Source organism: Zootoca vivipara, chromosome 3 (genome assembly GCF_965207765.1).
Source record: "Zootoca vivipara chromosome 3, rZooViv2.hap1.1, whole genome shotgun sequence".
NCBI lineage: Eukaryota > Metazoa > Chordata > Lepidosauria > Squamata > Lacertidae > Zootoca > Zootoca vivipara.
The window spans coordinates 106,424,134-106,450,174 of record NC_142586.1 but is presented as its reverse complement, the minus strand read 5'-3'; the positions used below and the strand labels follow the sequence as shown (position 1 = coordinate 106,450,174).

General features: G+C 44.5%; 1 protein-coding gene across 30 annotated transcripts in view; it reads left to right on the top strand.

Annotated features, from left to right (window-relative positions):
* NRXN1 (neurexin 1) overlaps positions 1 to 26,041 on the top strand; it is a 961,778-nt gene that overhangs the window by 445,247 nt on the left and 490,490 nt on the right. For 20 of the 30 annotated variants that reach the window (XM_088666839.1, XM_088666830.1, XM_088666836.1 and 17 more), the window contains 2 exons: positions 13,373 to 13,576; positions 16,792 to 16,818. In XM_088666839.1, the coding sequence (XP_088522965.1) occupies positions 13,373 to 13,576; positions 16,792 to 16,818 (231 nt within the window). The remainder of the gene's footprint in view (positions 1 to 13,372; positions 13,577 to 16,791; positions 16,819 to 26,041) is intronic. The other 10 variants (XM_088666850.1, XM_088666849.1, XM_088666847.1 and 7 more) reach the window with 1 other exon arrangement.

The window sequence follows — 26,041 nt, the reverse complement described above, 5'->3', positions numbered from 1 at the left end:
CCCCTTCTTTCCTGGTGGGGAGGGAGTTGCCATTTTAGGGTGTCATGCTCATAGGCTGGCCCTGCTGCACACAATTCTGGGTCTTCTCTTACACATATACACATATATTTTTATATTATTATTATTACTATTATTATTATTATTGGTGGGGGTGTTGCAGCACACACAGGGAGATGAGAGAGGAAAGACCCTGTTGCAGAAGCAGAAGTTCTTGCACAGGTCTTTCACTGGCAGGGCTTGTTAAGTGAATCACACTGAATATAAAAAATAAAACAAGAATACAATTAAAAATCAATGTGCCATCTCCTGTCTTCAACCACAAATCCACAAATGAATGAATGAAGCTCACGGACCACAGTTTGGGAACCCCTGGGTGAGAAGAATGTGGAGTCAATAAAGTGGTAGAGTTGTGTAAAAGGGACATGGGCGGTGCTGTGGTCTAAACCACTGAGCCTCTTGGGCTTGCTGATCAGTAGATTGGCGGTTTGAATCCTGGTGATGGGGTGAGCTGCCGTTGCTCTGTCCCAGCTCCTGCCAACCTAGCAGTTCGAAAGCAAGCCAGTGTGAGTATATAAACAGGTACTGCTGTGGTGGGAAGGGTAAACGGCATTTCCGTGCACTCTGGTTTCCGTCACGGTGTTCCATTGCGCCAGAAGCGGTTTAGTCCTGCTGGTCACATGACCCAGAAAGCTGTCTGGAGAAATGGTGGCTCCCTTGGTCTGAAAGCGAGATGAGTGCCTTTACTTTCACCTTTTAGAGTTGTGTGCACTCATTCTTACTGCAAGTAGATGATTAACAAACCACCCTGCGAAGTACAAACTCCCAGGGCAGGTTTAAGGCTCTTGTGATGTTATACAAAACCCTGGACAACTTTGGTCTAAGTTACCTTGAGGACTGTCTGAGTGAGCCCTTACTCTCCCAGCTCATTCCTTGATACCATCTGGAGGGGTGGCTGTTAGTTGTCCCTCATGTTACAGAGGTGACCTCAGCTAGAAGTCAGGTATTAATGTAGCTGGTCCCATGCTATGCAACACTCTTCCAGCAGACATTTGGCAGGCACCCTCTCACTTTTGACTTTCAGGTATCTCTTGAAGACTTTCTTATGCCAACAAGCCGAGGCAGCTTTTTGAATGGCCAGCCATTTTAATTATTAAAGGTAAAGGTAAAGGGACGCCTGACCATCAGGTCCAGTCATGACCAACTCTGGGGTTGCAGCGCTCATCTCGCTTTACTGGCCAAGGGAGCTGGCATTTGTCCGCAGACAGCTTCCGGGTCATGTGGCCAGCATGACTAAGCCGCTTCTGATGAACCAGAGCAGCGCACGGAAATGCCATTTACCTTCCCGCTGTAACAGTACCTATTTATCTACTTGCACTTTGAGGTGCTTTCGAACTGCTAGGTTGGCAGGAGCTGGGACCGAGCAACGGGAGCTCGCCCTGTCGCGGGGATTCGAACCGCCAAGCTTCTGATTGGCAAGCCCTAGGCTCTGTGGTCTAACCCACAGCGTCTTTACTTTGTACTATTTTTTAAACAATAGTTTATTGCTGTACACCACCCCATTTTAGCAGTATAAAAATGGCAGCCTTTAAATATTTTTAACAAATAAATAAATCGTCTTCCGAATCGTGGTTTCCCATAGGAATGCAATGAAATTTCTTTTCTTTTTTCTTTTTGCCCATAGGAACACATTAATTAAATTTCAATGCATTCCTATGGGAAATCGTGATTCGCAAGATGAATTTTTCACAAAACGAATTCGTCTTGCAAAAAATTTGTCTTGCAGGGCATTCGTCTTGCGAGGTACCACTGTATGGTCACACCACACATTTGTGATGTGACTGCAATATCAGCAGTTTTAATTTCAGTTCCTTAACAAGAACTTTGTCAATACAACAATAACAACAACAACAACCCACCTTCCTCCTCTCTTTTAAGCTTAACACTAGTTAAGACCGAGCCTTCCATTTGTGCTGCTGTAAATGAAACGCTATTCTGCGAAGGGAGTCCTTGTTTCTTATTTTAGAAGATGCAAGCCTTTGGCAGAAATCAAGTTATTTTTGATGCCTCCAGATTGTTCCTATTACTGGTGGACTGCGGCTGGCAGAGGGGGGCCTCACTAGACTGTCAGATGAATTACAAAACTCTTCAGTTAAATATGCATGGTGTACCACCCTGTGGCAAAATCCTGCTATTACATATGGGACATTTCTGTCCTCCCTGCTCCCCTCCCCATCTACTTAAAGAGTGCAGCATTATGAAAAGAGGAAGAGAAGGAGGGAGAGACAGAAACCTACAGTTTTCCAAATCAAAAAGAACTAGGGAATATTCTTACATATCCCAGTCACTGGAGAGAGGAACAAGCATATGCAAATCTACTAAAAAAACCCCACAAACCCCACCACCCTTCTCTCCAAGTTTAATAGGATTTGCAGTATCTTTGACAGGGCATGGAATTTCTTTCTGTTTACGTTGTTTGTCATCCCTTGCAATGTAAGGTTTGGGCATTTCCCCCAATATAATTTTCTGGAACACGGACCCTCCTCTGCTGGGACCAGTACTAATATGATGTGCTAACAGTGTTATCTGGCTGCTTGTCCTACAGAAATCAGTTGTGTGTTTATTCAGCTTCTGGAGTATTATACGCTACCCAAGGGTTTCCCCTATCTTGGGGGGTGGGGAGGGAGATGAACAGCTTTCAAAGCATTGCTTCGCCTCCTTCCAGTTATAGTTGCATCCCAAACGGTCATGCATTAATATGATTACAGCGTTTGGGATTCCATAAGCTACAGCAAAGGCAGTGCTTGCCACACGGAACTATTATTGCTCCTACCCATGTGTGGTTGCTGATAAACAGTTCTCGTTTGCCAGTAGACACGACAATTAAATTGTTGTGCGTGCCATTCAAAAAGGAAGCAATTTGGGTGTGTGTGTGTAAAGAAAGATGTTCACATCAGCAAACAAAGCCGCTTCAGGGAGCATGTGAGGTGTGGGGGACTATGCTGCTTTGAATCACAAATTCTAGAACAATGTAGCTAAGAACTAGGGTCTGAAATAGTTTGTCAGGTAGTGCTGCAGGATGGAGATAGCACAACGTGGAGCACTCTAGGTGCTGTTGGACTCCAGCTCCCATCACACCTGACTGTTGGCCATAACAGTTGCTGGGAGCTGTAGCTGGAGAGCATTTTATAGAATCATGGAATTGTAGAGTTGGAAGGGACCACGTGAGTCATCTAGTCCAACCCCCTGAAATGCAGGAATCTTTTGCCCAACCTAGGGCTTGAACTCACAACCCAGAGATTAGCAGCCTCATGCTCTTCCAGCTGAGTGTCACCCATTTGGAAGGCGACACCTTGGCAACTCCTGATTTAGGAGAACTACAGTAGATGGTAACCAATGTCTATATTTTAAATACAGCCAGTTGTGTGCGTTAGAGCCTTTTCCAGCATTCTGTTCCCAACACTGGCCTGATATTCCAAGAAGGCATGAAGGCAATAGTAGTGCCAAATCCGCCAATCGAAGCGGCCAAGTGGGAACATTAGGGGTAAGATAACCTTGTAGGTAAACTGGTCTCAAGTTGTAAAGGGCTTTATTAATTAAAGTATTTGGTTTTTTTAAAGAATAAAACAAAGATAAACTCCAAGCAACTTACAAAAAATTAAAAGCAATACAAAACTAAAACAAAACAGAAAACATCCACATACTACTGCTACTACTAATTTATTTATTTATACCCCGCCCATCTGGCGGAGTTTCCCCAGCCACTCCCAATCGAGTGTTAAAAACAATACAGCATTAAATATTAAAAACTTCCCTGAACAGGGCTGCCTTCAGATGTCTTTTAAAAATAGGATAGCTGCTTATTTCCTTGACATCTGATGGAAGGGAGTTCCACAGGACGGGTGCCACTACCGAGAAGGCCCTCTGCCTGGTTCCCTGTAAGCTCAATTCTCGCAATGAGGGAACTGGATCTCAGTGTCCGGGCAGAATGATGGAGGTGGAGATGCTCCTTCAGTCATCCTGGGCCGAGGCCATTTAGGGCTTTAAAGGTCAACACCAACACTTTGAATTGTGCTCGGAAACGTACTGGGAGCCAATGCAGATCTCTCAAGACTGGTGTTATATTGTCCCGGCGGCCGCTCCCAGTCACCAGTCTAGCTGATGCATTCTGGATTAATCACAGTTTCCGGGTCACCTTCAAAGGAGGTGAATAAAAGGAGGTCTGATACATCCTACCCACTAAAGGAGGCTGCAGGATCTGAAACACCACAAGTAAAAGGCCAAATGCCTGACTGAAAATGATTTTAAAAATGGCCTGGCACCTAAAAGTAGGCAATTGTGGCACCAGGTGTGCTTCCCTGGGGAGAGCATTCCGTAAGCGAGGAGCCACCACTGAAAAGGCCTGTTCTGTGCAGCTCCCTTTGAGAGAGCACACAGAGATGGACCTCAGATGATGAACACTGGGTCTGGGTGGGTTAATGTGGGCAGAGACGATATATAAGGCATTGGGGTCCTGAGCCGCAAATGCAACCTTTAGATACCGAGGCCCAATTTAGTCACCATAACTTTCCCACCTGTGCTTTCATTTCGGCTGAAATGAAATACGGGAAATGAAACGTGTGTTCATTCGCACCCTCGTTTGCTCATGACCCAAAGTGGTGCTGAAGGGATCTCCCTCTTGTCAAAGAATCAGCCCTCGGATTGCTCTCTCCTTCGTTTTTAATGGAAATGGGGAGGGAGCTAGCATTCCTTCATCATATGAGAATTCAAGGAGCGTGAAGTAGCAAAGGGTTGGGGTGGGGTGGGGTGGGGGGGTTTATGTCTCATCGTTCTGTATCTTTGGAGTCACTCGTGGGTTGAATAGCAGCAGTGCCACCCTATGCACAACTATTCAGAAATTAGTCCCAGTGGGATCAGTGGAGCTTACTTCCAGGAAAACATGAACAGGATTGCAGGCTTGATAGTCTTTGAACCTGAAGTGTTCCATGCTTATTTTGCCACTGTAAGCCGGGGCTGATTATGCCGAAAGTAAAGAACATCAGGATAATCGCTGGATGGGTTTAATTTGTTTGTGGGAGCTGTAGCAGATGGCAGGACAGATGTCATGGCAATATAATTTGGCTTTTCTCTTTGATTTTTATTGGGACTTGTGGTACGTGATTGCCTTTCGGCAGTGCCTTTTGCAGGTGTATGTTTTCAGCCGGGCAACAACAACAACAAAACAAAAAAGAGAAATGTGCAAGATGACATTTATCAACAGAAATTATATGGGGGTGGAGAGGCGGAGATGCTAGGATGCATGATTTTTCGGGGTTGCATATCTTGCATTTACTGTCAGTAAGCAGAGATGCTCAGGGGTGGGGGTTATTGGGTTGTTTTTGTTTAGATTATGTATTTTGTGGTTTTATATTCTGATTTTATCCTGTAAACCGCCCTTAGACCTGTGGGTATAGGGCAGTATATAATAATCATAATCATAATCATAATCATAATCCAGCTAAGAATGTAAAGTCCAAATGTTTTAAGCAAGTTTTTTTAAAAATCATTGATTAAAGATCTTGCATATAAACACTCACCATCTGTAAATATACAGAGGAAGCCGTCTTATACTGCATCATACTGTTTCTCCATGTAGTCCAGTACTGACTACTCTGACTGGCAGCAGCCATCCAGGGTCTTGGGCTGGCGGTCTTTCCTATTATATCCTAAAGGTAAAGGAAAAGGGACCCCTGACCATTAGGTCCAGTCGTGACCGACTCTGGGGTTGCGGTGCTCATCTCGCTCTATTGGCCGAGGGAGCCAGCGTACAGCTTCCGGGTCATGTGGCCAGCATGACAAAGCCACTTCTGGCGAACCAGAGCAGCACATGGAAACGCCGTTTACCTTCCCGCCGGAGTGGTCCCTCTTTATCTACTTGCACTTTGACGTGCTTTCGAACTGCTAGGTTGGCAGAAGCTCGGACCGGGCAACAGGAGCTCACCCCATCACAGGGATTTGAACTGCCAACCTTCTGATCAGCAAGCTCTAGGCTCTGTGGTTTAACCCCCCACAGCACCACCTGCATCCTACCCAGCCTAAAAAAAGAAGAAGCAACCAACAACCTGGAGTAGCCCAGGATTGAACTGGGAGTTTTCTTCATGTGCTTTACAACAGAGCCTCCTCATGCAAGAGTCTCTTCCTCTTGAGCAGAGATTGCATAGCATACAGTGGTACCTTAGGTTACAGACGCTTCAGGTGACAGACGCTTCAGGTGACAGACGCTTCAGGTGACAAACTCAGCTAACCCAGAAATATTACCTCGCGTTAAGAACTTTGCTTCAGGGTGAGAACAGAAATCTCATGGCGGTGGCGGGAGGCCCCGTTAGCTAAAGTGGTACCTCAGGTTAAGAACAGTTTCAGGTTAAGAACGGACCTCCAGAACGAATTAAGTTCTTAACCAGAGGTACCACTGTATTGGGATTTGGCTAAAGAATCCGATCAGCAGAAGCCCACACATGGGCTGCCATATGAACTATAGGCCTCCCCCACCTTGTATGACCCATGAAATTGGCTTCTGGGGATTGGGCGACACCCACCCAGAACACAGTTCAAAGTTTGAGTTAACGCTTTGTTGGCAAGCCCAACAATCTCCACAGACTTGGCTGAATGCTGAATGTCAGGCCTAGTGACCACTGGCCCCATGGATCAGTTGCCAAGACTGAAAGCCCCTGCCTCCTCACAGCCATCTTAAGTCTCCTCCTCTCCAGGGCTTTCCCAAGCGATCAAAGACTGTGCCTTGCAGCCAACCTCTCCTCCACCCTTTTCATGCTTTTACTGGTTCTGGGAGACAAGGGCGGGAGGAGCTTGTTGCAAGACACTTGTGACTCTTCATCAGGTGAAATCATCTCTGCCTCTTGGCCTCCCTCCTCCAACTCTCCTGCTTCAGCTTCTCCTTCTGAGTCTGGACTTCTGTCTACCACAGACTCTCCCAGATACCTCTTCAGCTTCTGACACTTCCTCTTCCCCGTCTTCTCCCTCTGAACATTCATCATTGTCCTACCACCACTCTCCAGGCTCTGAGCCTTCTTCCCTTGGCTGGTTCCTCCCACCATTCCTCTGCATTCAACCAGTCCATAACACTGCGGAAGAGTGGGGATTACTCCCTCTGGCAGGCTGAAATGCCTGGGCTGATGGAACATTCAACACAGTGAAGCACTGCCTTCCTCAGGTAGTGCCAGGGCTGTGAGCTGGGATGTGCCTGGCTCAAACCTTGCCACTGAACTCACCTGGTTGCTTTGAGCAAGCCACTGCTTTAAGCTCTCAGGGCCAGCTCTACCATGAGACAGAACGAGGCAGCTGTCTCAGGTGGCAGGTTCTGAGGGATGGAAAGGGATTAGAAAGGTGGGCCATGTGGTCTGCCCACCACTCCCTAAGCTAGCTTGCTGCCCTAGCATGGTTGGGCATACCAGTGAGGCAATCTGAGCCCTATCTGTCCCTCCCCGTGCCTTTTTGCAAAAGCCAACCTCACAGGACTGTTGTAAGAATTATTAAGACTAGTGTTTTTGTTTTTTTTCTGGGGGTACTCAAGGATATGCAGTACTGTCAGTTTTTTTTTCCAAATGTTAATAGTTTGGCACTTTCTGTAACAACTTCATGGTGAGTACCAGCACTTCCCCCCCTCCAAAAAGCACTGATTAAGGCAACGTACACAAACTCTTCTGGGTAATCTTAAAGGGTTAAACTGGGTAATAGAAAGTGCATTATATTGTTAGTAAGCAAGGACGATCATTCACTGTTACGGCAGACTGTGATTATGTTTTGCTTTCCATTTCCCAATGGACAAATAATTTATTATTTATACCCCGCCCATCTGGCCGGGTTCCCCCAGCCACTCTGGGCGGCTTCCAACAAAACAGAAATTCTAAAATACTGAAATCCATCAAACGTTAAAATACAGAAATCCATCAAACATTAAAAGCTTCCCTAAACAGGGCTGCCTTGAGATGCCTTCTAAAGGTCTGGTAATTGTTGTTCTCTTTGACCTCTAGTGGGAGGGCATTCCACAGGGCCCTCTGCCTGGTTCCCTGTAACTTGGCTTCTCGTAGTGAGGGAACCACCAGAAGGCCCTCGGAGCTGGACCTCAGTGTCCGGGCAGAACGATGGGGGTGGAGATGCTCCTTCAGGTATACCGGACCGAGGTATCCCTTCATCAATTAAAGCTGATCCCAAAGCTTTAGGCAGCAACCCCCGCTGCACAGAATTAGATCTCAGTAGGGGCCTGAGCTTGTTCCCAGCCAAGCTCAATGCAATCCAGCACCCATAGGAAGCTGCCTTATACCGAGTTAGCTCATTGTTCCATCCTAGCTTAGTTTAGGATTCTTTACACAAGGGAGTGGAGATGGAATGTTTTGCTTGCAAAACAGATGCTCTCCCACTGAGCTATGGCCCTTCCCCTTGTATGTGTTCCAAGGGGCCTGACTTGACAAACTTTGCAAAACAGCAAAACCAGGAGGGTTGGGGGGTTTTTGTGAGAGAGAGAGAGCCTGCTGGGTCATCCTGGACATTTGGTGAGCTTAATGTTGTGCAGAAACACACTGGGGAATAACAGGATTGTGGGTTTTGCTTGTTTATGTTCTTCCATGCACTAGCAATTAATGTCTTCATTTCACACCAACTGCTGGATAACCCTTTATTATTTACTTTTCAGAGGGACCGTCCTAAAACTTATTGTCCTGGCTCTCTCCACCTGCCCATTCCTGCAGCCCCCTAGATACAGCTGCCCCCTGGTGCTGTTTAATAAAGCCATTTCCTCCCTGTGCACTGTTGCATTCCCAGCACAGAAGCAATAGTATAATTCCTTGCCCTAGAGGCTGCGATTCTGCTTAATGAGCAGCGTATTATTAAGCATTTCTTCCAGTTGTTTGGAGCATAAACTTCTGCTCCAGCGGTGTTTAGTGCATAGCAGTCTCCTTGGAACAGTAACCAGACTGCAGGGGAGGGCAGGGGGGGGAAATAAAAAAATATGCTTTTAATGTACATTCCACAATAGGCAACCCAATCAGAAGAGGTGCTAACCACGGAGATAAATGTTCAGAAGTCCAACGACTGCTGCACCAAAATGCCCAACATGCATTGTGTTGCCTAGCTTCAGTGGCCAGGGGCGTACCCAGGATCAAAACTAGGGGGGGGCAAGGGGGGGCCCAAGGCATGGGAGGGGAGGGGCAAGGGGCGGGGCCAAGGCACAGGAGGGGAGGTGTCACAAAGTGGGGATGTGGGTGGGGCTACAAAGCCCAGGTGAAACTGACTCCAGTCTAATAACACCAAAAGGGGAAATCCAGGGAAATAATAAGGAGGATCAGAGAAAGGTCAGGACAAGCAGCTATAAAAAGGGACATTCTCAATGAGCCTGCTGAGGACCAGCTGTGGTTACGCAAGAGCAAGGACAAGGCATATCCCATACTACGCACATGGGCACTCATATTATGAATGAACAGCATCCTTTGCCAGCCTGGCACCTTCCACGTGCTTTGGACCACAACTGCGCTGCCAGAGGCAGATGGGAGTTGTAGTCCAAAGCACACGGAGGGGAATCAGCTTAGAAAAGCCTGCTGTACAGAAATAAATTAAAGATTGCCTGCTTTTGCCTTATCCCATCATTTGCCTTATCCCATTCTGGGCTGCATCAATAGGAGTATAGTATCTAGATCAAGGGAAGTAATAGTACCTCTGTATTCTGCCCTGGTCAGACCTCACCTGGAGTACTGTGATTCTATGATTATATGAAAAGTATTGAGGGAATGGAGGAGGGGGGCAAACTGCAAGTTTTAATATTGTTCCATGCCACCCCAATATCCACAACAGTGAGATTCCAGGGGCCAAGGCACTTACCCAGAGTTCATATTTCCACAGTGGAGATAGTGGTGTCTTTATGATGTATTGCTTATTTACACATATTTATAAGCTGAGCCTACAATACAGGCGCTACATAATTATACTTTGTCCATAATAATTTTCACACAACCATCTTAAGAAATCAATCCATGCCTAGGTAAGCCTGTATAGGATAGCAGCCTGAAGCACAGAAACTATCTACAGCCGCTCCTTTCACTTGAACCCCTCACAGAAATCCTGTAGAGCTGGCCTAAAAGGGACCCCCAGGGTCATCTAGTCCAACCCCCCGCCCCGGTAATGCAGGAATCCTGCCCACAGCGAGACCGACCCCTTTCATACGTCCGGATTCCTGTAAGCCTAGCAAGCTGAATACACCAAGGTCCGGACTCTTCTGCCCTGCGAAATGCAACCCAATCGTCTGAATGGTGGACAATGTCAGCAAAACAAATAGGCAAGTTTGAAGACATGGCAAACAGTGGCAAAGTTCGTTATGAGAGGGAGATGGAAAGTTATATTCCTCCTAAAGGAGAGAAGAAGAAGTAAAAGGACTCCAATTCCCCCAAAAGTCCACCACCTGCTTTCTTCCTGTTTTGTTCTGAGCATCGCCCAAAGATAAAAAGCGACTGTTAGGGCAAAATTCTGGGTGCGAGAATGCTCAGCCACCCAGCTCATCAGGCAAGGGCCTGTGGTCGTTGCAGAGTATAAAAGGAAGGAGTCCAGCCACGATCCGGAGCAAACAGCAAGGTTTATTACTGCGCAGCAGGTTCAATGCCAGACTGAACACCATGAACAGGGCTGCAAGAACTTTTAAAAGTTCCCACCACCATCCCATAATGTACATCGAAAGCATCATACATACATCACTTGTGACAGGGTAAAACGTCAGAAAAGGGGAAGGGGCAAGGGGCATTAGCATACAGGTAAACAGGAGGTAAACAGGATTAACATAAGGTAACAATGCACGATGTCCCAGGACATTGTTAAGCAAGTACCAGTAAGTATCTGGGAGGGGATCCTTGAGTACCTGGCGGGGGGGGGGGGCAAAGGGTCCAGGTGTGAGTATTGCCTCTGGCTTCGGAGGGTTGGGAATGGCAGGAGATGGTACCTGAATGGATTATGGATATGCAGAGGAGCACCACCCTGGCTACCTGACCTCTTGCTTAAAGGATTATGGCTGTTCCCTGCATCCCTGAGAGCCCTTGGCCAGAGTAGCAAAAGGGGGTTTCATTTAGAAATAAAGATACACGGTATTCATTCATAAAGAAATATGGTTACATAGAGTCTCAGGCAACAGAGAAAGGGTAGGAAAGGGAGCCTTTATTACACAGGGCTTGATCTTGAGGGGGTTCGTGTTGGTGCGATACTAGAGTGGTGTTGTAGGATCAAATGGGGTCCCCTTGAGGGCATTTGTGCCAATCTTGATTCCCAAATGAAGCCTCGTTTGGGTGCCCCCCCTATAAAATTCCCGAACAGTGACCACCCAGGTTTTTCTATTGGTGAGACAGCAAAGAAACTAAAAACCGTAATACATAACAACATAAAAAATATCTGTTGTCAATGCCAACATACCATCGCTTCCAATGAAGCTACATGCAGACTCTTTATAGCAGGGGTGGCCAACTTCCAAGAGTTAAAAACTGGCAGTGATTGATCTACCTCCTTTTGGGGGTTCAGGTTGAGGTTGTTGAGCTTTTTTTTAGGAAGGAAAGCCATCCATGTTTTAGGGGGTTCAGGTCAAAGTTTAGCTTTTTTTAGGAAGGAAAGCCCTGTTTTGGGGGCTTCAGGGCAAAGATGTAGAGCTTTTTTTAGGGGAGCCAAAGTTGCTGAGCTTCTTTGGGGGGAGCCAGTGATCTACCACAGACGTCCAGTGATCTATTAGTAGATCATGATCTACCTGTTGGACATGCCTGCTTTATAGCAATAAAGGGGTGCTGGCCCTTTAAGGCTGAAAGAGAAAACTGAGACATCCATGCCCACCCTTTCTAACACACATCTTTTAAGATCACATCACACAGTGGCTGCCCAAACAGCTTGGATGATAAAAGACACAAAGGAGGGAGGACAATTGGGAAAGATATAACACCATTGCATTCCCATGCCTTCCAAGCCTCCTTATGCAAAACCACCCAGTTAAAACGGAACTCCTTTCACACCTCATTATCGCTGGAGGTTTCATTAAACTGATAAAGATCCCCCCTCCCCAAGGACAAGAGTAAAAGCTGTGGTGCCGACCATTTGCTACCTGAAACAAGGAAACAAATTGTATCTTAAATACTGGCACAGGAGCTTTGGAAGGCTCGCCCTGTCCAGCCTCCTCTCTTTGCGAGAGAGAGAGAGAGAGAGAGAGAGAGAGAGAGACTGACTTCAATCCTTCAGCAGCCAGCTTCAAGTTCTCTCTCTCTCTCTCTCTCTCTCGCTCTCTTCCCCCCTCCCTCCCACCGCGATCCCTGGGAGGAACATCAGAGTGAGTGTGGTGTTTTACGTACAGTGTTTTAATCCACACCCCAGCTCTTCCAATTCTGGTTCTCCATTCCCCCCTCCTTGTTTGCTCTAGTAAGAGCAGCGGCAGAATGAGCTGAACGAGCGAAGCCTGGGCGAGCTCCAGCAGGAGGGTGTTGCGCTCTCTCCCCTCCTCTCCCTCGCTGCGTCCTTTTGCTTCTAGAGAGGGGCAGCTGCCAGCTGGCTTCTAGAGTAGGGCAGCTGCCCTAACTTGCCCCATGGTGGGTACGCCCTTGTCAGTGGCCGTACTGGAATACAATATTTGTCCACAAGGGATGCGGGTGGTGCTGTGATCTAAACCACTGAGCCACTTGGGCTTGCCGATCGGAAGGCTGGCAGTTTGAATCCCCATGACGGGGTGAGCTGCCATTGCTCTGTCCCAGCTCCTGCCAACCTAGCAGTTCAAAAGTATGCCAGTGCAAGTAGATAAACAGGTACCACTGCAACAGGAAGGTAAACGGCATGTCCGTGCACTCTGGTTCCCGTCACGGCGTTCCGTTGTGGTGGAAGCGGTTTCGTCATGCTGGCCACATGACCTGGAAAGCTGTCTGTGGACAATGCCGGCTCCCTCGGCCTGAAGCAAGATGAGTGCCGTAACCCCATAGTCACCTTTAACTGGATTTAACTGCCCAGGGGTCCTTTACCTTTACCTTACTTGTCCTACAGTGTAAGATGCAATGTGGTACAGTGTTCATCTTGGGCAGCAGGATCCACAGGGGTATCAGATCCAACCTCCAAGGAAAGCATTGCCTGCTGCTGCTGTCATGTTTCCCTGGAGGCTGGATCTGTTGTTTCCTCTGCAGCCCTCCCAATGCTGCCTATTGGTGAATAGGAGGCACTGCTGGTACCCTCCCACCCTACTTCCTGGTGTGTATTCTGCCCTTGTTCCTGGGATAGATCTTCACTCAACGGTTTTTTCCCGACGATGTGACTCGTGGCATTCTCCTTGCATTCAAAAACACAGGCTTGTAATCCCCCCGCAATCTTCCCGCTTGTCCATTTTCAGAGGCAACCGTTTTAAGCTACGACGGAAGCATGTTTATGAAGATACAACTCCCCGTGGTGATGCACACAGAGGCGGAAGATGTGTCCCTGCGGTTCAGGTCTCAGCGAGCTTACGGCATTTTAATGGCCACCACTTCGAGGGAATCTGCTGACACTCTGCGTTTGGAACTGGATGCAGGACGAGTTAAGCTAACAGTCAACCTAGGTAACGTCCCTCCCCGTTTCCCACCCTGAAGTTAACATCTCAAACATCCTTTTTTGGTGTGCGTCTTTGCCTGCAAACACCTATTCAACAGCCTGTTGGCCACTGAACAATCAAATGAAACATAAATATATATATATTTGCAATTCTCATGCGTATATATATATATTTGCAACATACATAAGTTCATTATTCGTTGAGTTTAATTTCATCTTTACACACTCCACCGTAACCCACCATTATTAATTCTGAACCACAGTCTGTTCTAAAAAGAGAAGACCACCAGCATTAGTGGGCGACCTGTTTTTTGTTTTTTGTTTTTGTTTAGCATTTTACCCAACAAGTTGGGTTTCTCAGACCAGGATTTCCCATAGGATTTACATCCCCAAACTTCGGCCCTCCAGATGTTTTGGACTACAATTCCCATCATCCCTGACCACTGGTCCTCTTAGCTAGGGATCATGGGAATTGTAGGCCAAAACACCTGGAGGGCCGAAGTTTGGGGATGCCTGTTCTTGTCCAAAACACATGCCCCTGGGTGCTGGGAGAGCTCTGTTGGTGTGTCTGCATTGTGCATGCAAGCTTCTTGCACAATGTTTCATGGAGCTTCTGCGGAGCACTGGATTTGGCTTCCCAGAGAGTCAGTTCTTCTCTGATGGCAAGGGGGGGTGCAGGGTGGCAACCGGGAAAAGCTCCCCTGCCCTCAATCAGACAGTCCACTCACACCAGCAGTTTAAAGTCAGAGCTGCAATTCCGTTCTTTTCATGATAAGTGGCGCTCGTGTACACTTGGGGCTCTGAGGCTGTGTACACACTCTGGTTGACTCTGCATCCAATGCGTTCACACTGCTGGTTTATGTGTTTTGATTAGCTCCCCCCCCCCAAGACCTGCTTTAATCCAATTTGAGAACAGAAGGAATGTGAAGTTCTCCACACCCTTTTTACAAGCCGGTTTGCGACTGGATAGTGAACTTTAAACAGCAGCCTAGCTGTGTGTGCCAGGTTGATCAGGTCTGAGATACACAGCCTGGGAATCTTTCTTTGCAGAAGGGAATGCCAGGATGATCAACCCACACAGAACAACCCACAACCTGGAGGGTCTACTTTTACAAGAGACCGTAGCCTTATACCAATACGACACAGCTTTTTCTATTTCTATTTCTTCTGAAAAGAAGCTCTAGGAAGGCGGAATTGAGTTATTAGCACATTAACCCACACACACACACACACACACACGTGGGGAAATGCACACACAAAAAAGAGAACCATAGAGTTGACACACAGTGAGCAATTTCCGAACACATCTGGCCGTAATGATGTGTACAGTGTCTTGCAAATGTGATTTGAAGCTCAGCTGTAGGTAAAACAAACTTGCTGCATTTTAAGCCGGTGGTGTGTGCACAGCCCAAAACCACACGGTTGTCCTGAACAGTTTGCTCATGCAAACTGAGTTTGCCCCAGCATATAATCAGAACCTACTCTGTTAAAAACCAGCAAGCTATTTAGCCCTTTCCAGTATGTTGTGCTTGATTTTGGCTTAATGTATTAGAACACATAATATATATGCAAGCAACAGAAACCTGATTGCAAGCCACATTTTTTGTTTGTTTCTGGTCTTCTCTATAGAGCAGCCTGGCATTACATACTTTCAAATCCATCTCCCTCCTTTGATTTTTTTTTTAATCTCCCCCCGCTACAACTTCATCGTGATCTTGTGTGTGTGTGTGTCACAAATAACACGACCCTTCAATGCCCAAAGTCTGCGGCCCTCAGCAAACAGCCATGTGAACACAAACCACATAAGCTCTCCTGCAGAAGTAATATCATGCTTTCCTAGTTTTTTTAAGAAATAATTGATCGTTGCTTTATTCACCGAGGAACCAAACGTAGGTTTACCAGAATGACTTCCTCTTTTTTGTGTGCGAGAGAGATTATTTTCAGGACTTTTTGTACAGCATTTAAAACCAAAGCAAAACAAAAACCTTAGCTCCGGCGTGATTTCGATTTTAAATTGCAAAAGCTAGCAGGGCAGAATGATACATTCAAAAAAAATTTTTTTTTGTATAGGAAAGCTAGGTAATTGAATTTTGATTATATTAATTCGATTCTGCAATAGGGAAATCAAACAAGGACACTTTTCTTTAGCTTCAGATAGAGCCCTCTAGTGATATTTTGGAGTTACTGCAAGTTGGTGCTGTAGGATAGTGGCCAGGAGAGGGCTTTTCCAAGAAAGCTTTCTGTAGACAGAGGCATGTAGGTGCTGTGCCTTGGCTGTTTGCCACCACTTTTCTGATGCGGTTGACGACACATGACAAACTCAGCTACATGGAAACAAAATCTAGGTTGTTATTTTTTAAGAAATAAAAGCAATAATATTGATGATCCTCAAAGACCATGTAGAGGAACTGCTAATTTGAGAAGGGTGTTTCAATTTGCCCATGCAAAGTGCACACTTCCCTTACATTATGAATAAAATAAAAGCATTGCCCCGCCTGTTATTCACCATGAAGGCGGAAATAAATTTGCTAACGCTTGCAAGAGAGAGGAGGTCGAAAAGCATCCTCTCGAAAGTCAAAAAGCAAATTATAATATCGATTCGCTATAATCTAATAAAATAAGCGATTTCTAGGGGAGACGAAGTCACTTTTCCTAATGTTTACTGAACGACTTCAGTAAAAGCTAAGGCTATTTCCGAGGACTGAGAGACCATCTAAGGTGGTTGGAATATTACAATTACCATTTTAAGCTTTTAAAGTTGCATCCTCCTTTGAGGTATTAACTGCGATCCAGAATGTGTGATTATTGGCTTGGCTTGTACTATTCCCCATTGTGACGGAGCACTTTTATTATTTTTTAAATTAAAATTGAGAAGATTAATCTGTTCTTTCATATATGGGGGAGAAAGTGGCAGCCAGCTTAAATCCAGTATCTGGACCAGTTTACCCGCAATCCTTTATTCCCTACTTAGATTTGTCACCATGTAGCTTTGTTTGAAATTGGCCATATTTTTTTTATCCTCTATTTCTACTCACTTCTATTTATAAAGTTTTTTATCACCGTATATCTGCGTTCTATGGCAATACCGAAAGAATCTGAACACGCAGTGGCCATGTTTGCATGTGTCTGTCCCCGGAAGGGTGGACTGTGATTTTATTGGATGTCTGCAGCTATTACTTTGAAGGATAAATTTTCATTTCTCATCTATTCTTCCCCATCTAGACTGTATCAGGATTAACTGTAATTCCAGTAAGTGCCTATTCAAAATTTTTAAACTTATTGTTCCTCCATTTATGCAATATTCACAAACTTTAGATTAAGACATGGTGTGCACCCTTTTTTTTTTGGTTTTTTGTTTTGCATACTTAAAATGACTTGCATTTGAAAAAGACGTAGCAAATTACATGAGTGTGAAAAGAAATCATCGCACATGGCTTGACTTGCCTGCTCTAGAGTTGCCTTGTCCCCGTCCCCACCCCATCCCCTGAAATTTCAGGCCAAACATCTAAGGAGTTTCAAGGACAGTTTAAAGAATCAGGAATAGAAATGCCACAGAGTCTTCCGTCATCTGCAGAGCATCCTTCAATTTCCCTAAAAGTCAAAGCAATTGTGGAAGTTTTGCCCCTGAGTTCCAGTAAGACTAAATATGCCTTGTGTATGAGGAAAGGATGACTGTATACCCCTAATATTTCTCAATTACTGAGGAGTTATCTCATAGCTGCCAAGTACCCCGTTTTCCCCGGGAAACCCCCGTTTTTTCTTACCTTTCCCCGGCGGTCCCCCGTATCACTTCCTCTCCCGTTATTCCCCCTTATATTCGCCTGCCAGCGGTCTTTTTTTCCTGATTTGCCCATCTATGGACACCAAAAATGGCCGCCACCGGCTTCAAAAGTCGTGTCTATGCATGTCCAGAAGTGCGTAGACGCGACTTCCGGTGTCGGCGGCAGCCATTTTTGGTGCCCATAGATGGGCAGAGTGACACCAGAAGTTGTGTCTATGCACTTCCGGACATGCGTAGACGCGACTTTTGAAGGCGGCGGCGACCATTTTTGGTGCCCATAGATGGGCAAAGTGACACCGGAAGTTGCGTCTACACAACTTCCGGTGTCACATGGCTGCCGGTCCCAGATTCTGCAGTCCGGGACTTGGTAGGTACGAGTTATCTGCCTTTTTGTTTTGTTTTTAAAAAGATTTATATTGAAATTTCCTCAAACAAATTAGAAACACATTTTTTTAAAAAATACACCACACAACACACACAACAGAACTTGACTGTGAACATAGTTCCACTGGAGCCAACTCCAGGAGGCTGTGGGTGCTGGGTGCCCACAAAGTCAATGGGCAAAGTTGAAGCCCTTTGTTGCAGGCACCCACAATATTTGGCACAAGATGCCACCTGTGTCTGGTTCTGCTTGTTGTTGTGCAGGGCAGGTGGGAGGATTGAAGAGGGCACAACCATAGAGAAGAAACAGCAATCTAGAAGGCCAAAGGAGGTACTTTATAAATCTTAAAGGTATCTTCACTTACCCTTTCTTCCCTGGCAGCGGCGGCACCATTTTGTGGTTCACCTCAGATACCAAAATGTCTTGGGCCGGCCCTGTCAGTCCCACTTTTTTTCCCAGTCGGAAGTCACGATTGCTCTATAAGTCTGCAGTCTTGTACACTGGGAGTGGATACATATTGGATTACACTGCATATGCCCCCCCCAAGCTATCCAAATATAAGGGTATATACATATTGAAATGGACTTTCACAGTGTGGTATATCAAAATCTGTTTATGCGGCGTTGAACAACAACAAAAACCAGGTAGAGCTTTAACAGATTGATCTGTTCACGCCAGTGGCTTTTCTCCACAGCCTTTGTTAATTTAAGGCAGCGGGTGAGGGGGACTGTGTGGGAACTCTGGTTGTTCAATGTGTGCTGCCGACTACCTGTAGCATCAAGGAGTTAGGAAAGAGGGCGGGGCCCATCTTCAAACCAGCAAACAATGAGGGGAACCTCAAATAGTGGTAAGGGGGGGAAAATGGTTGAATGATTTACAGAAGGCATTTCAGACCACTATTGCACCTGGTGCATTTTGAGTATAGCCAATTCACTAATCCTGGGCAATCGCAAATAATAACAATAAATAAATCAGGAGGCAAAAAGCTATCACTGTCCCTGACAAAGATGTTTGTCTACTTGAAATGCTCTTTAAAATCAATTTTTTAAATAAATAAATAAATAAATTCTACCACCTTTAAAGATCCATTTAATTATTTTTACATGCCTACACCACCCCAACATACATGTGTTACACGTTACAATAAGAAGCTCACTAATTTAAAGCGACAAGATTCAGCTAGCCCCTTTCGAAGTGTCAGCTCTCTTCCTTAGTTAGTATCATAGCATTTTTGAACTAGAAAGGACTTTCAAGGTAATCTGATCCAAAGCAGTAATCTGCCACTTTAGTAGTCATGGCTACCCAGCCTATTCTTTTAAGTGCCTTCAGCCGAGAGCCAGGCAACCTCTGAAACAAATTTTTCCATTGTTGAAGAGCTTTCACCATTGTGAATTTTCTCCCAGTTTTTAAGCTATAACCTGCTTCCTTGCAATTTCCACACATGGTTCTGGTCCTGTCCTATCTTCTTCTAGACACCCCTCATTCTCTTTCTGTGGCATGGCATGCTCTACTTCTGCCAGGGGAAATCCAAGGAATATTATCTTGATCATTGGAAAGAATATTAGAACCCCTGAACACATCAGCCTCTGCCTATGTATCTCCTTGGAAGATTTTTGCTATTGCCACCACTTGCAATGTTTCCCCCCACATTATTCTTCCATTGTTGATATTCTTACAAACCAAGAATTGAACTCCCTATTCCAAATAAAGAGGGTGTGCAATCGATGATATATTTTTTTATGGCCCGCCCGCAAGATTATATTTGTGTGATGGCTTCTTTTACACACTAAATATATATAAGATCTCTTAGACTGAATTGGTTCTTTCCTATGTGTCTTACATCATGCTTGATAAATTTTTAACCTTTCTGATATTATTTGGATTAAGATGCTATGTTCTGAAAGAGGATTGTGGACTGTGATTTTATTTTGAGTCTGTGGACCTCCCAAACTTTCTATAGTAAGTACAGTACATTCTAGTTTTCCTTTTGTGGTGGGCAGAGGTGTGGGAGAGAGTGTTAAATGTTGAGATGTTGTGTGACAAAAATGGCTATCATGCCCTCGTTTTAAACCAAGTGACTGAGGCATGATTGAGTCAAAGCTAAATGCTTCTTTTCCCCATTGATTTCAGCGACAGAGACTTAAATATAACCTTAGCTCTCTCACGGAAGGTAAGTGGGCTCAAAAGTAGTTAACTTTGGCTGGAACATGATTTGAATTTCCATTCAGGAAACATACTGCTATTCAATTCCAGTTCACTGCAATGGTGCTTACTTACGGTACTGCGTTTGGCAGCAGGCGAACATTTGATGGATTACTGCCGAAAGCATCATTCTCAAAACTCTTTGGGTTTTCTAGTTTCAGGTTTGTTTGTTGGTTGGTTTTGAAACCCTTGGAATGTGAGATTACCAGTGCAAAACAACCACAACAAAATGTGCGCCTTTCATCCAGTTGCCTTCTTTCGGTGGGGCAAACTGAATTACAGGTCTTTCTATATGTGATACGACAAAATAGAAACTAAAGTGGAGAAAAGTAGCTAACGGGAACAGAAGTATCATTATTAATTATCATCATTGAAATATTGACTGTAATTCTCAATCTCAAGTATTCTGGTAGTTCACATTCAAATATAACACATGCATTGTATAAAAAGTATGATCAATATTTTCCAAAGCACAGATTTACATGGTGACAATTTAAATAGTGATGTACCAAGAAGGTGGAAAATACTATTTAAATCAGAAATTGCCCTCCCGCAAGAAAGGTTTCAAAATTTGTGTCTGAATTGCAAACAAACCACAATGCAAGCGTAAAGTCACAGGTATAACAGAAAGCAAGAGTTCACCACAAGCACAATAAATGACTTTTGTTATTGCTGAGAAGTGCATTTGTTCTGTGGAGCTAATGGCAGATATTATAGGAAACATAGATTTCCTATGGAATACCCATAATGCCTTTCTATGAGCAAAAAAACTGTGTAGAAGAACTACGAGTAATAAGGGTTATATCCAGCAAAGTCATATACTGAGTTAGATCCATTGAAAACAACAGACTTTAGCTGTGTTTACTTTCAATGGCTTTATTCTGAATATGACTTGGTTGGGGAACTTTTTGACCACCAATTGTTGTTGAACTACAACTTCCAGCATTCCTAGCAAGTATGGACAATTGCCAAGGATGGTGGGAATTGTATTTCAGCAAATCCTAGAGAGCCATATGTTCCTCGCACCTGACTTAATAGCATACCACACTTGCTTAAGAGCTGAAACTTAAGTGGCAAAGTGCTTTCATGTTCTGTGCGCACTATTTGTGGAATGAATAGCAATAAGTAGGCCTGGTAGGTGTGCAACAAACAGGTGAACTCTACATGCACATTGGCCGTTCATCTGTTAACTGCATGTAAGGTGGGGAAAGTAATGTATCATTGGTGTGTTTTAGTCATGGCTGCTATGGCAGTTGTGTCTTTTCTCGTCCCACGACTGGAGCACTGAGTCAAAAGGTGAACGTAAGTAAGTTGCAGTTAAGTTAACTACATCATCTGCGTAAAACTTTGAAACTGTTAACATGAGTCCCCAGACATAGAGCAAGCTAAGGGACGTGGTTGGTTTTCATGTAGTCATTTCTCTTTTTCCACACCTTCATTTCAGACTCTTTTGCAGTTTCTTCTTTCCATATTTTGATAGAAGCAAATTATCATAAACTGGAACTGGAATGATCGTTTGCAAATATTCGAAACCCACACCAAATTTTAAATGCTTTGAATTCAAAATTAAAATCATTTTACCTCAGAACTTTCTGACGTCTCTTAAATGTTTTCGTTTTAGCAGGCATCAAAAACTGTCAACTGTCAAATAATATAAAATACCAAATACCATTGCATTTTATCTTCAGTATGCTGTCACATGCTAAATATCATTTTGTTTGTACTGTCAGGCATCAAATGCTGTTATCAAATGTACTAGTGTGACACGTGTTGATAGTAAATCTCCAGCGAATATTTAGGGAAATATTGTAAGAATATATACAGGCTGTTTGAGATCAGTCAATATACATACAGAATTCTGGTGAATATATTTATTTCAGCTGCACCATAGATTTCCTCTTATGATAAAATCATGCTGACTGTCTGCTTCAGTTAAGCATGTTGAATTTTAGGTATGCAATGCATCCTTAGGAATCTACAGTTTCAGTGACCAGGTATCACTCAAGCGTCATTAAAGATAGGAAACAAATCAGCTGTAAATGACTATCACTATGAGTTGCTCTGGTCATGTAAACACTGCCACCAATTGTCAAGAAGGCATAAATAATTGTGGCCATTTCCAGCACCGAATGTTGGCGTTTATTGTGAATACACCGAAGACATTCATAGCATTCCCAACATTGGTCCTTCCAGTAAACTCCATGTTCCTGTAGCTTAGGGACACCCGGATAGAACTACAGGTACCAACATGGGAGCACCTGGAACATGGCTGAGCAGTGGAACTCCATTGAAAGAGAATTAACAGACGGAACAGCAAGACTGGACCAGAGTGTGTCATGGAGATTCAAGCGGGTAATGTATCAGCCAATGGAATAAAATACAAAGCAAATACTTTGCTTCTACACTGTGGCTGTTAGGTTGGTTTTCCTTTTCTATATCCATGCTTATCACATTGTATGTGATATTTTTGTGGAAATGCTTACCAGCTGTAAAGGGAACATGACTATTGCGAGAAAAATAGAGCCCCAAAATCATTTAGACTAGAAAGCCACGTTGGAGAATACAGCTGGATGTCTTTACTGTTGCCAATTTATTTACATACCACATTTTCCCACAAGTAAATCTGTGCTCAAAGCAGTTCACAAAATAATGATAATATCAAAGTCTAAATACTGTAATTCAATGACAATGCTTAATCAAACATACAGTATCAGTGCAACGTTACACTGGGAAAAGACAATGACTCAACCATTTACAGTTCATTTAACATATATAAACATTTAAGTGAACACACAAGCTATAAACAGACCAAGACAAAGTATCCATTAAGCAACTCCCGTATGAAGGCTCCTAGGACGACCCAGGGCAATGCAGGCGACACCAAACATCTCCTGATGGCAACCACAGTATTTCTCCCACTTCTCTTCTGGAAACAGCTCCCTTATCATAAGATGATGGGAGAACAAATATGACAAAGGAAGAAATTTAAGAAAGGAATCTTTCTGTTGCTGTTGTTGTGCAAGGCCAATTTGTACTACAGGCCTTAAAACACATACGCTGCCGTGTTCTCCTCCCTTTTAACGGTCTACCTTAGAACTGAGGCATGACCCAGTGCCAACGCTGTTCCCTTGACTGGTCTTCTGCACATGTAGCCAAGGTGCCTCGCAACATCCCCCCACCTCTTCCTCTGTGCAACAAACCTCTTTGTTTCCTTTCCGTTCTTCCATCACTTCCTTCCCTGCGGACAGCAGTACTCAAGCGACCCATGTGTTCGTTACTCTCCTTTCTTTAATGGGACTTGAAATGGAACCATACTTAATGGGTTGAAGATTGCACTTTCAATTAAAAAGCACACACAGGCAGATATTTTGCCTATTATCCCACTTCCTCTGGCTCTCGATGACTGAAAAGCTCTCTTCCCTAATTGTCAGGTCTCAGTAGGCCTCAGCTGATACTCAGAGATATTTTTTTGCATCCACTTTGCTGCTTTCCCCCCTTCATTACTGGATCTGTTTTTGTTTTTTGTTTTTAGTAGGCACTTTTGGGTGATGGAAGGAAGCATTGCATGTTTTCCTTTTCATTCGTTATGCTTCCGTTCATATGTGCTCGATGTGTATGTCAGCACTGTGTCGCTTCTAATGGTGGGCATTCACTTTAAGCCACTAATATGCGTGCTTCCTGCAGCGTTGCAGGAGTTTCTGCAGTGCCTCTGCTTCTTGCACCACTGGAATAATACTATGTGTTTCTCTCATGTGGCTCAAGGCTTCTGCGGCTGGCTTGTTAGAACTTGAAGGGGCCACTTCTATGGAGAGATGCCCATTCTTAGTTGTGAGAGATTAATGGTGCGTAGGAAGGCATTTTGATATATGCCACTGTCATGAAACTGAGAGTCTGTTCTCTATACGACAGTCAAGCCTTTCAACTTTCGTGCTACTTTTAAAGTGACAAATGGCCAGCAATAAATGTCAAACTCTGATCTTTCACTTTTTGCTTTGTTTGGAATGTGATCTTATCTACATGTAAGCACAGCCGTGTCAGTCTGAAAAGGCCACTGCTAAAATGCCATCATGAGAAACCCTAAACCAGTCTCCCAGGTGGCTTAATTTAGAGATTGGTTATAATGATGTGTTCTGTCCCTTTCTGGATGCAGTGGTTGATTTCAGCTGAGGTTTCGGAGAAGATAGACAAGAAGGCCTGCCAAGTTGCAGCCAGGAGATTCTCTCCATGCCTTTATGCCATTGCTCTTATCTTTTTATCACACCTTTCCTTCAGGGAGACCATGCTATCATCGGGAATGCCAGTTGAGGCTGACAGTGATACCAAGTTACCCAGTGAGTGTGATGCTTGAGCGGGGAGTCGATACTAGGTCTTGCCAAACCAAAACTAGCACTCCCTCCAGCAAATCACCCTAGCTCTTAGGTTGGCTACTGAAGCAGAAGACAACAATCTTCTGTTGCCCTTCCTTTCATGCCTCCATGCTGCATGACACACCTGAAGTTCTGCTCTCTACAAAAGGAAGCAAGGAAGGGAAGGCCCGAAAACAGGTACAGGAACTTTTACTTGGATGAGTACGGGATTACCCAGCGCCTAACCAATGGAGGGAGCCACATCAACGTTGATAAACAGTACCAGATGTCAGTGTTTGAAATTACTGGACCCGTTTCTTCGCTTTCAAGACAGTAGCAGTGATCAGTGGAAGTGTTTCCCCAAGAGTGATTTCAGTGCTCCATGCTCCACTTCCTAGACTGCTGAGAGGGCCTGCATGCTTAATCAACTGTTATTGACTCACTAGCAGAGGATACCCAGCTCAGGAATTCTAAGCAACCAAAACTTACTGAGATTTATAAATGGACTAGCTGACCCGGCCACGCGTTGCTGTGGATAATGCCATTTGTTTGTTTGTTTGTTTCCAAATCGGTGCAGTTTGGAATGGCTCAACCCACCATTTTGATTCAAAATGGCACCCAAATGGACAAAAGCCTCAACCTCAGTAATGATCATGCAGAATTTGGTTACTGTCTTGCTTCACATGTCATAGCTCCCCAATCGCAGCCCAGTTGCAGCTGGTCGTATGGTCTAGGGCTAGGCAGTGGCTATCCACAGGGCATTGGGAAGGCGCTTTGAGGAGGCCTGATTCGCTCATGTGACATGCCCCTTTGCAAGTGCCTTGCAATTTTCACTTGCAAGAATTTCTGCAATCCTCAGGCCACCCAAGCAGTTTCCACCTCTATTATCTTATTGGCAAATGCTAGGGAAAGATAAGTGGATGGAAGATCAAACACGCAGTTCGGATGCAACACATTTCTCAGCTTGCATCTCTGAGAGAGGCAGAAACTTAATAAAGACCATTCATCTCCCTGATATCTCAAGCTTTCAGTACTGCACTGGGCACATAAGCGACCGCCATCCATTCTCCTGCGGAAACTGCAAAATCTCGTTTGATGATCAAATTGACTAATACATTATCCATGTGTTATTCTTATAGGATTTACTGCATGGATTGGGCAGAATAAAAGTATCTGTCGTCGTCCCCGCAAGTAAATAAAAAGCCCCAGAATGCAGCAAATTAGGTTGCATGCTTGGTTGGTTGATATGGGCACCTTATAGGCCTTTACTGCTGTATATTCAAAAGCTGCAGTTTCGATTTTCCTGTTGTGTCTGAGAAAAGCGAAAAAGATCATATCATTAAAACCAGCTCAGAATGATGCAAGCTACAAGTTCAGATCTTGCTACCACTGCTCATATATAGTTATCAAAGTAAGAGAACAGAAGGAAGGGGACGCCAACCAAATTAAAAGATCAGTAGATTTCATTCTCTCTCTTTTTGCCAGAAACACAGTCATAAAATCTCTACTCGGGTATATATATATTAAAAAAACATCTGTAGCAGAGCATCTGCTTTGCCTGCCAAAGGTCCTAGGTTCAATCTCCAAATCTCCAGATTCTATCTGAAGCTCCTTGGGAGTCACAGCTAGTCAATGCAAAGAACAGTCTGATTCAGTATGAGGCAACTGTTCATGTTCCTATGCTCCCATGCATAGTTTTATTCTGCTGGTGTATATGGAATGCAGTTTCAAGATGGCACAGAAGCAAGAATGAATGGTTCA